Source organism: Chenopodium album, chromosome 15, assembly GCF_948465745.1.
Source record: "Chenopodium album chromosome 15, dcCheAlbu1.1, whole genome shotgun sequence".
Classification (NCBI taxonomy): Eukaryota; Viridiplantae; Streptophyta; class Magnoliopsida; order Caryophyllales; family Amaranthaceae; genus Chenopodium; species Chenopodium album.
In genome coordinates, this window is record NC_137848.1 from 51394513 (window position 1) to 51406458 (window position 11946).

The 11946-nt window shown below is 35.9% G+C and overlaps 2 protein-coding genes across 2 annotated transcripts; one reads left to right on the forward strand and one right to left on the reverse strand.

Annotated features, from left to right (window-relative positions):
- Window positions 1–817: 817 nt before the first annotated feature.
- On the forward strand, window positions 818–7317 carry LOC145583326 (E3 ubiquitin protein ligase RIE1-like). The gene is made up of 4 exons (XM_081640557.1): window positions 818–1438; window positions 2211–2330; window positions 6238–6505; window positions 6914–7317. Exons 1-4 carry the CDS (start codon window positions 1023–1025, stop codon window positions 7076–7078), a joined length of 969 nt encoding a protein of 322 aa, XP_081496683.1. The 5' UTR covers window positions 818–1022; the 3' UTR covers window positions 7079–7317.
- Window positions 7318–7885: 568 nt separating this feature from the next.
- On the reverse strand, window positions 7886–9604 carry LOC145583328 (large ribosomal subunit protein cL37 alpha-like). Its single transcript, XM_081640558.1, has 2 exons — window positions 9444–9604; window positions 7886–8478 (listed from the first exon to the last, which is right to left on the reverse strand). The coding sequence occupies exons 1-2, from the start codon at window positions 9517–9519 to the stop codon at window positions 8132–8134; spliced, it is 423 nt and encodes a 140-aa protein (XP_081496684.1). The 5' UTR covers window positions 9520–9604; the 3' UTR covers window positions 7886–8131.
- Window positions 9605–11946: the final 2342 nt, after the last annotated feature.

An 11946-nucleotide genomic window follows, 5' to 3' on the forward strand; every position in this document is an offset into this window, starting at 1 on the left:
AAAGTAAAAAATAAATAAATCTATAAAAATGTGATTACTATTAATAACAAAAATTAAAACTTAAAAATAAAAATTGAAAGAAGAAAGCTAAGGGTTCTAAAAATATGAATAAAACTATTCTTACATAATTCAAGAATTTTAAGTTCTCCACTCGTGTATTTCTACATTTATCGTTAATGTCTCATATCATGCTTATTGAAAGCGAATCTTAATCAACTTGAACTTGATTAGGTCACTAGTTTTTTTTTTTTTTTTTTTTTTTTTTTTTTTTTTTACACAAATTAGGTTACAAGTTACTTGGTCTTTTTGGGAGTTTTTCATCTTTTACTCACTCTCATTTCCACCCGTAATTAAAATCTTAACATCAAATTTTATTACTCCTCTCAAATCAACGGACACCCTCCCAAACAACTTAAACCACGATTAGTTGGTCATAGACTCATAGTCATATACCACATTAAGTCACCCACTATATAGGATAATCCTTTTGGATTATATAATAAACTTTGACTTTGATAATTAATCAATACATAAATGTCCATAATCCAACCCACCAAAACAAGTACTAGTATTATACTGTATATTTTAAGTTAAAACTTTTGTATTGAAAACTCTTTGGTATATCATTACAAAATTTTGTTATATTATCTCTAATTACGAGTAATTGTGTTAAGATAATCGTTACATAAAATCTCATTTACATATGTCTTTATTCTACAAGATAATCATATTCGATGTTATAATATCTCGATAGAATCTCGTTTACATCCTTGTGTCCGATTATGACCATCTATACTCTAAATTGTTAATACATGAATGTCGAAAAACCAACTCACCATACCACAGAAAGGAAGAACGCCATATTAGAAAATCTCCCACTAATTGCGACCTTCAACTTCTTCCTTTCTCCCCAAAAAATAAAGCTTCAATACCAAAAACCAATAAATAAAGCTCAAATTCACCAAACATTTTCACTTTTTTAGTTAATTTTCTCAAAAATTTCAAAACCCTTTTCTCAAAAAATGGAGGAACAATCATCAACCCTCCTAAATCACACACCCACAAATTATTTAAGAAATTATCTCACTTCCACTTTCTCTCATTTTCTTCCATTAAACCATCCTTGCATCATTGGCGGCTACTCTGAGCTTCGAATTGATGATGATTCCGATGATGGGTCATCATCTGATCAACCTTACTGTAAACCCTTTGTTGTTCTTGATGTAATTTGGAATTTGGGGTTTGTTTTGGTGTCTGCTTTTGTGTTACTTTGCACAATTGCAGAGAAACCTTCTAGCCCTTTAAGGGTTTGGATTGGTGGCTATGCTCTACAATGTTTATTGCATGTGGGGTTTGTTTATTACGAGTTTCGCCGCCGAAATCATGGTGGTTTTGGCGGTGTTTCGGCGCCGGAAGGCCATTTCCAGTCTCACAATAGGTATACTTCTATGCTTTGGTACATCAACTTTGCATTTCTTGTTATTAGTTGTAAATTTGATTTCTTTTGGGTTCAATTGAAAGAATTGGGTATAATTATATTATTTGTGTTGTAATTTTCATGTTAGAGTTGATTTTGATTGGTGGGTTTTGCTTGTAATTGGGTGAAATCCTGAAATGTTTGGTATTTGCTGTAGGTGAAAGAAAAAGATTAGCATATTTCTGATTGGTTTTGGATAGTGGGTTGAGCCTGTGATCGGTTGGATTTAAACACTGGAGAAAAAGTAATGAGAAAAAAAAAAAGAAAAAGAAATTTGGAATTGTCATTAAATTTTGTTAGTTTACTGACTTGATGAATATGATGATAGTGATATGACTGATATCTTTGATTAATGGGTAGCCAGAATATAGGAAACAAAAAAAAAATATGTTTTTACATTGCGATTTGGGGGTATTGTGATAATGATTGAAACTGATGTCTTTGGTTGATGGTATATGGTTGTAGTTTGCCAATAAAGCCCAAAATCACTAAATCATAATCAGTACTCCGGTAGACTATTCGCTATGCTTTAAAGTTGTCATCTGTCATAATTTATCTTTAGGGATTATCTATATGTATATTAGTAGGAATTTTTTATGGCAACATGCAAAGGTTAGGTTTGAGTTAGTGGTTGTGGACGGGCAGTCGGGCACTGTATTCTCTGTGGTCCTTCTTCTGTTATCTGGTTCATTGAGGGTTATCACTGCTAAATCTCAATTGATCTAATTTTCAGTATTATGAAGAGATTGGAATCACTGAACACAGTAGCATCATCTTTTTGGTGGGTTTTTGGATTTTACTGGATCGTATCCGGAGGCCAATCCCTTTTGCAGGATTCTCCCCGGCTTTATTGGTAAGCACATCTCTCTTTTTGTTTCATTTTAACGCTTCGTTCTTGGTTCTCTTGTTTGATAGGAAAGTATATTAAGGATTAAAAATTACTGGTAGAAGTAATCGGAAGAAATTTGATCATGAATTCTAGTTAAGAGAGTTGACAAAGTGGCAAGTATGAACAGACTGAAAAATGGGTTGATAGACTATAGCCACTTATCAAGCTCAAGATTTAATATTCTCCTCCCAAGTGATTTTAACCTTGCTTCTAGCGAGTAGTGGGCTATGCTTTGGTGGCTGTTAAAAAGTTCTTCATTTGTATCTTCTTGTGGTCTCATCTTTTAAAACCTACACTGCTCTAGTTGTATGTTGTTTAGCAAACTTACAACAATTCACATGATATTAGTTTCATCTGATGAAGGTTTATTAGATTTTGGTTGTTATGTTGTTCTGTTCTTGCTGCATTTGAGTGGACTGTTAGGGTTATGTCCCTTACAAGTCAGAATCTAGGTTGGTGCCAGAGGGAAGTTCCTAATTCTTGTATATTAGCACAGTAAGAAAATGATTCATCTTCATTTTAGATTTTTAGGGACAATTTGTTCAACTTTGTGGTATGGCTCTATGTACATCTTGTACATCCTTAGAACCATGTCTAAGGTCAGATCCATATTGGACAGTGGTGTTCTGTTTTCTGGTGAGCAGAAGAAGGAAGCTTTGGGAGCCGTTGGTGATCAACATTTTAGAGTCATGCTGATGCAAATGGGCCAAAATAATTGGGTATTTGTACGTGTACCAGCAATACTGTTGAGGGGGGTTGTGAAGGAGGTTTTAATTATCAATGATGGTCATTGGTCAATGTGAGAAATGTGATCCTCCAGCTCCTTTCATGTTGAGCAATCCCAGATTTTAATTGGGAACAGGTGAAGGGGTCTTTGATCTACTGTTAATACTGTGTAGTTAACCCTTTATTAAGTGCTTTAGAGAGCAATCGATAGGTTTGTTGGGCCCTTTCCTAACCCAGTTCTACAGGTCTCCTTCCTTCCTAGCTCATTGGTGGCCCATTTGGGCTCAATTCAATATAAGTCACGAAGAGTAGATTTTTTAAAAGACTTTGAATCCTTTTTATCGGTTGGTTGCTAATTTGCCACATCTTTTCCCTTTTTCATGATCCTGGGGAGAATAGCTGTAGTTCATTTGTGTAGTTGCGTGGTGGCAATATGAATCCATTATATTTTCAAAAAAATTGATAAGAGCGCTGAATCTTCAATGGTAGATCTTATTCGCAGGGTTCCAGGTCGCTTAGTACATCTTATTCTGCCTTTTAAGTTGAAGACCTACAATTAAGTATTCTTCTCCCCCCCTCCAAATAATGGTAGGTGCACAAGGAGTCTGGGTGACAGTATTGCTGGCCTGCTGGGCATGATGGGCCTTCTTTTTAGTTGTTCTTACGTGATTCTTGTTACTATATTTATTTTTAATGAATTGATGGTGTGGGTAGTTCATAAAAATTATCTTCTCTATGAGGAGTTGGCTTAGAGACTGAGTGGTTTGGTTTGAGCATCAAGTGTCATCGTGTCATTGCTCCTCAATTCGTTGTATTCATGATGCACAAGGACGCAAAATTGGAGGACAATAAATTTTATAGGTTTTTTTTTTTAAAAACAAAAATATTTCCGCGGGGGGGGGGGGGGGGGGGTATATTATTGTCTACTTGATATCCTTTCCATTTTCCAATGCCTCATGGAAATCTCTCATATTTCTTTTATGGAGATATGCAGATGAAAGCATGAAACTAATGACTGTCTGAGATGGAGAGGGGATGAAGCTATGGTTATTATATGCTCTAGAGGATCTGTGCGTTACTAGGTGGTAATATGTATATATATATAAACAGAGCTGTGTTTGTTGGTGCTGGGTCAGCCTCCCTTGATAGCCATGATAGTTGTGGGCATGAGGAGAGATAATTATGGTTGTGGCTTCGTGGTTACGGTGATTATATTGCATGCTCTAGAGGATGTTTATGTCGGTGTTGCGGGTTAGTCACCGTTGATAGCAAAGATAGTTGTGGGCATGGGTGTGAGTGATTCTGGCTGATGTATGTTGAAATTGTGGCTACGGAGTGGAGGCAAGTGGACAAATAGATCACTCCATGGCTTTGGTTGGATCTTAGAATTGGAGGACCTAGGCAAAAGGCAAGTCAGCTCAGGCTAGCTTAATCATTTGACTGGCTCGTTCTTTGACACTTGTTATGAAACTAGACTGTTGTAGTTTGGGTCAGTTGAATGATTCGCTCGTAAGGTATCTTAGGGTAAAAAAGATGAAGGCCTGTTCTTGAGCCAAGTTAAATCCCCTGAACTGAAATGGGCTGATTTTTTGGGCGTTGCTGAAGGAACCACTAATTTCATATTCTGAACCCATGTCAGCTTGCAAATTTTCATGGTGCTTTCTGAATAGAAGTCATTTCAGACAGTTTTCACCTTGTACATGGACGAGTGCGCGTACTTGTTTGGGACAGGGTGAAGGAGGATCTTAAGTTGTGCTGGTGGTGAGTGAGGGAGATGTAGTAGTAATTTTGGGCAAGAAAAGGTGGCTTTTGCATTGGCAAACACGTGGTAGATATGGAGTTATGAATAAGTAGTATGTAGCATAGGTTGGATTTCTACCTTAGTAACCTGAAACAAGAGGAATGAGGGTTGGTTGTAACCTTACCATGCCAAACCAAACACGCTGGGAAACTTCAAGACTTGTTTATTAGTTCTTTTCTCGTCACAGTGTTACACACGTACACCGTTGATTTATCCTCATCCTTCCTCGTATATAGATTTGTCCCTTGGTTCATTTGTGTATTCACCATGCTATTCCCTGCTCTTTACATATGATTACTGAACAAGATTTCGACCCTGTCCCTACCCACCCCCACCTTAAAGAAAGAACTATGTGCAAGTCTTTTAATATATTTTTTTCTTCTTCTTTTGGTGCTAATGAAATCATCAGTTATGATTTATGATGCTTACCCCAATACTCGGTAGGAGGCAAAAGTTCTAAACTTTTATTCAGAATAAGTTTGTTTAGCCCTGAGTCTTAAGACTTGGATGTGACATCATTTTTTGTGGTCCCCATTGAAAATGATGTCATCAAATTCTTGTTAAGACTCACTAAGACTTGCCCAAATTTATCACTTTAGCCCTAAGACTCAAATATATGACATATTATATGTAGAAAAGTGTTAAAAAAAAAAATAATAATAAAATAAAATTGAGTTGGGTCTTAATCTCAAGTCTTAAGTTGAGTCTTGGGATTTCCAAGACTCAACTTGAAACTTGCTTGAGATTTAAGAAGAAAAATGGGAAAAGTCTTAAACATAAGTCTTAAGACTTATGTTTAAGACTCAAAATGATGATGTCACCCCAAGTCTTAAGACTTAGAGGCTAAACTTGCTCTCAGGCTCGGGTACCCATAAATCTATAACTGACACATGTGTCCAAGTGTTTGGCTCATCTGTTTGTCATGAAATGCCGAAGTTTCTGTACCAATGTTGGAGTATCAAAGATGTTCTTGGGGTAAAATGAAGAGTCTGGTTAAGATAGGTTCTTGGACAATTTGTGACCATTCTTGGACAGTTTGTGACCATTCTCATATTCCATTAGTTTAGATTTTTTTCTTTTGATCTTTTTTTTTTTTTGCCTCTGCATTTGATATCATTAAGTGTTTTTTTTTTTTTTTTTTATAATTTTTTTAAATTAACTACATTTGGGTTTTCTTATTTTCCAAGTTTTGCAATAATGACATGGAGTATTTACGTTATGGTACTGGTGCTATAGTTTTCCGATGTCATTCTCTTAGTTTCTACATATTCTCAGTATATGCTACTCAGGATTGTATTCTTATGCTCAAGGAACATGATGTTGAATTTTTTTGTTGAATTGCAGGTTAGCTGTAGTATTCCTGGCACTCGATGTGTTCTTTATGATATTTTGCATAGGAATGGCCTGTATAATTTGCCTTGCTCTTTTTTGTTGTATCCCAATTGTGGCAATTGCTTATGCCATTACGATTAGAGAAGGAGCATCTGAAGATGAGATCAGACTACTTCCAAAGTATAGGTTCCATCAGTCTTATGCATTAAAGATGTCTGCCTCTGTGGATTTGGGAAACATGAATGCTGCTGACGAACTAGCCATGCAATTTGATAATTCTGTGAGTGGCATTGCCTTTTATATTTTTTTTTTTTTTTTTTTTTTTTTTTTGGTGCTTAGAGAGCCACAAGGGCAGGTGATGAGAATCGATTCCAAGATCTCTTGGAACCGGGAGGGGAGCTCTAACCACTTGAGCTTAGACCATACTGGTGCTTAGACCATACTGTATTCTTTATGCTTGGAAAAATTTCCCCTCTTTTTTCTCAATGAAAAAAATTCTAGCCAGTAAGTTTAAGCATACTGATATCATGATATGCATGAAGGATATCTTTAGTGGTTGGCAAAGGCCCGCAGTCCATTTGTTTTTAAGGGATAGTGATGGAAATACACAAATTAGAAATCAAGTTCACGGTACTTTAAATAATACACAATGTGTCCCTGGGACCTGACCTGTTTGTGTCGTTTGCAGGAATGCTGTATATGCTTATCACAGTACGTGGAAGGAGCAGAATTATGCACCCTTCCATGCAACCACAATTTCCATTATGGATGCATCAGCAGATGGCTGCGGATAAATGCTACCTGTCCGCTTTGTAAATTTAATATCAAGGCCAAAGGTGATGCATTGGTCTAATAAGAATATGCTCTCTGAAGCTGTGATTATTAGCTCAGACAGTTAACTGTTCTCCCCTCGAAATGAAGATCGAAAGAGCTGAAGCACTGCTGATTTCTCACCAATCTGTTGGCACTTGGTAGCTACTAATAGATCATGTAGAAAGGCAATATGTAGAGAAAACTGTTTCCCCCGGCTTCTGTAATCTTAACTGTTAAATTAGTGTAAATAATAAATTTTTAATTTAGGTTTCTAACTCACCATAGCATCAATTTTCTTTGGTTTTCAAATCTTGAAGCAATAATCGATACAATGCTGAAAATAATGTAGTATGACTCCGTATCACAGAGTTGCTATCTAAAACTACTGGGACGAGTTTTGCCTGGAAAGAAAAGGGCACGAGTCGCACGACTTTGTAACATTGAAAGCATGCTAGCTTTGCCTCACTATACCCTTTCCACCTCTAGATAATTTTGACCAACTAGTGGGACTATGCTCCCCGGCTCTCCCTCCCACCCCAGGCTTTAAACCTGAATTTTAAAAAAACGAACACTAAACTGTAAATTAACTGAATTTGCTCAAATTAAGAAAGGCCCTCTTATAGTTCTATGAGCCTTTATTATTATTTTTAAGTAGTATTTTGGTTCTTTTTTACCTGGAATGAATGAATTTGAATCGAGCTAAAATGAAATAAAAACATAGAAAGCAAATTGACTGAACTAAACTAAATTGAAAAGTCCTAACGATCAGGGTCTTACACCCCTAAGCCAATTCATGCACGTGAAAAGGGCCAACATTGGGAGAATTGAGGGGTAAAATTAAAGCCAATTCCAGGAAAAATGATCTACATTGCCCTTGATAGATTGTTGCAAACAGAAAAACAAGTACAAATTGTTCAAACATATACATTCTGCTGAATTGGAAAAAGTTGTTCATATCTATGTTTCTCATCAACTTCGGCATCTACAGGACAAGATTTCTCTTCTAGAACAAAATACAAAACATGCTACAAAAGGAGTATTAAACATTTTTTTTTCTTAAGCCAAACAGTTAGTAACCTGGCTGCTGCTTCTCTTACACATTCTTGAGCTTCTTCATCTTTGAAGGTGGCCATCGGCCCTTCTTCCTCATCTTTCTTTTTCGCATTAGACGATTCCTCCGGAGTCTAATCTTCTTTGCCAATTTCATCTTTATCTTCTGTTCAAGCTTCATCTGCAACTTTGACTCCAGTGGAAGATTCTCAACTGATTTCTTATTTTCCTCATCTGGTGACTGATCTCCACCTTCTCCAACCGGCTCCTCTGCAGCTGAGACCATTGCAACGACAATGCCTCTCTTTTGAGCAATCATGGGTCCATGAGCCTGTAAGCTGTGTCCAAAGGTTGGATGCAATGCAACACACACATTTTGCAGCCTTGTTGCTGAAAGTCCACCTCAAAAAGTCAGTCATCCATTAGGACAGTATAGCAAAGTAAACAGGCCAGGCAACAACATTCATGTTCGATTTCTAATTCGAATATCATTCTAACAGTACATGTACATTAATACTCCATACAATGATTTTCTAAGATTCATTTTCTTCAAAAATCTGCATTTGATTATCTATACAAGACACCTCAAAACCTTGCTAACTACTACTCTGATATCTTATCGAGGCGATTACCAATATGGCATAATTGGCATCTACAAGGAACATTACCAAACACCAAAAAGAAAGATGCAGAAAGATAACCTGTACATAACTCGTTTCGAGCTTACTCAAAAACATTGCTGCAAACAGCCTTACAAGAGTGCTAGGGAACCAAGTGGGGTGTAGTATGTCCTAATTCTTAAGAATAATAGCAAATTGTAAGCAAATTCAGGATTATAAAAGGCCCCACAGACGAAAATTATCCTCCTAATCCCATAAAACTTAAAGGTTACATAAACTCAAAATTTAATCGATTAGATAATACTGGGGAAAAAAGCAGTAAATTTGGGAAACCCAATTGAACCCAGAACAAGAGTACAAAGTCAAAATTGGTGCAATTCTCATCAATGCAACATTAACAAGATTGACATAAATGATTAAACAGATTAATTAAAGCATAAGCATAGCTTAAAATTTGACCCAAAATGACATCAATTAAAGAAGCACTCCAACTGCTCGACGAAATTCCCCAATGAAATACAAAAGCAAGATAAACCCAACTAACAGGGCAAAGCAGAATACAGAAAATGAGTATTAAAGCAGTAAAACAATTGAACCAAGTAAAACACAAAAGGATAAATAAAACTCAGAATTCAGTAAACATGGTGATGAATGAGTTGTATAATTACTATAATATATGCAGAAAATTCAAGCCCAGAAATTGAAAATGAATAAACTAATGAAGAAAATACTCACGGAAGGAAGAAGAAATAGCAATGGAGGTGAAAGGAGGAGCAGAGGAGAGAGAAAGGAGAGGTGAAAGGAGAGCCATCTCTCTGCTTAGCGCAGTAGAGTGGGAGGGGCTTTTGGATAAGCTTTTGTAAAGATGGCGGGGGTAAAAGAAAATTCACATGGGATGAAACTAGAGGCGATCAACATCCGTCTGGTCCAAAAATAGTGCGAGTTTGCCTAAAAGTGTTTTTTTTTTTTTAATTAAAACTCCAAGCCCGATCTTATTTTTTTACGGGTTTAGGCATGAGGTATTATGTTAAGGTTTGGTCTGCCTCGATTTTTTATCACCTCTAGATGAAATTATGCTAGACTACTACCAAGTATTGTCCCCGTTTTTTTTAAGTGCCATATTGAATAAATACAATAAATTGAAAAAGAAAGAGCAAGAAATATAAATGGGGAACCACTAGATATAATGTGAAGGGAAGAAATGTTACTTCATGTAAAATGATTGTAGGGTTATAAAGAAAAGAGAAAAATAATACAACTTGGGATGGCAGGTGGGTATAAAAATATGGGTCCCGAAGTCTCGCACCGCACCCGCCCTAGTTGGGACGGGCATGGGTAAAAGCTTGACGAGTATATAGGCGGGTATGGATACAAAAGTCATACCCATCATGGATAGTGGCTAGGTGGTGGATTTTGAACTATACCCGGCTATTACCTGCATGACCCGCCTACCCGCCCACCCGCCCAAATACCCCATATTGCCTACTACATTGTATATTATGCTATGATATTATATATATATTCACAACAATTTAAAGTGTATAATGGCAAGTTATATAGATAATTTATTAAAAATGAATGTTGAGTTGGTAGGTAAAAGGCGGGTGGTGGATATCCACTTAGGTGGTGGAGCGAGTGTGGGTTTAGATTTCCACCCGCTTAGGCGGGTGCGAGTGTGGAAATTTTAGCCACCGCAGGTGGTGGCTAGATGGTGGGTATATTTTGGCGGGTGCGAGTATGGAGGGGGGGTACCCTCACCGCCCAATTGCCATCCCTAAATACAAGTACTACATGTTACTTCCGTTTCTTTATAATTACAACACTTTCCTAAAATGGAAATGTGACAAAAGTTGCAACATGGTGAAAATTGTATTATTACCTTTATTTAAAGCTCATGGACTACTTGATTATACTCCTAACAACTTCTTAACACTAATTTAAATGTATTATATCATGTGAGGTCAATTTTTATTTTTTAAATACCGTGATAAAGTGTGTGTTACAATTATAAAGAAACGGAGAAAGTATAATATGAGTGGAATTTCTAAATTTAGTAATGAGACACTTAACAAAAAACGGCCAGTTTTTAGAAGTGGGAGTGTGAGACACTTAACAAAAACAGAGGGAGCATCGAGTATCTTCGTGCCGAACAGCCGAAATATAGGCTACATTTTTACATCGATTTGTCCCAAGCTCAAATAAATTCAATGTAATATGTTAAAAATCGAAACTACTTATAATAAATACCCTTTTGATGTATAAATACATATGAGTTTATACAAACATCCAACTCGATCTTTTTTAACTTTACAAAATATAACTTATGTAACTATATGCTTTTTAAAGTTATAAGAACATAAGAAAAATACCTTAATTTGTTCAAAACTCTTGAATGAATGTCTTGTATTACGTTCGTTGAAATATATGATTTATTATCAATTAAATAAATCATTAAAATGTTTTTTTTTTTTTTTTTTTATAATGAACACAATGCTAATGTCTAATATTATTAATGTTAATATCAACTTGAACATCATTAATATACTCTTCAATTGTCAATTATTCACAAATGAACATACAACATATGAAAATAAACCTATATTAATTTTATAATGAACCAAATTGAAAAATATGTTCAGTTATGAAATGTTTATTTTTGTTATACTTGTATTAAATTTTCATTTTTCAATGAAGGACCAACCAATACTAGTTGGCTATATACACTATCACATCCCCTCACACTATAGTCTGTTGAGCTTTGAAATGTGAATGCAACATGGACCATTTTCATACCTTGCGCTTAATATTCAACTTTAGGAGGTGGTGGATGCGATTTGAACCTGTGACCTTTGTGTCACGCTGGCTCTTGATACTATATTAGATTTCGGAAAAACTCATACTACTCCACCTAATCATGTTAGGATACCTAATGCTATAAGAATACAAAATTATATCCTAAATTCGCGACAAATATTATCTTACTCTAATATCTATCAACAATCTTTATCGTATAAAATGTGGATCGATATAAATAGCAAATGAAAAATTTGAAATATATATGAAGCAAAACGGCGACTGTGCTTTTTCTGTGTGGTTGGCCACACCATGTGGCTGAGGTTACTTATTTAGAGATTATTTATTTATGGGTTACTAAGTCGGTCAATTGTTACTTTTCCTGGGTTTACACAATCTGTCAAGGGTTACTTAGTTTGGGGTTACTCAGCTGGTTAGCACGTTT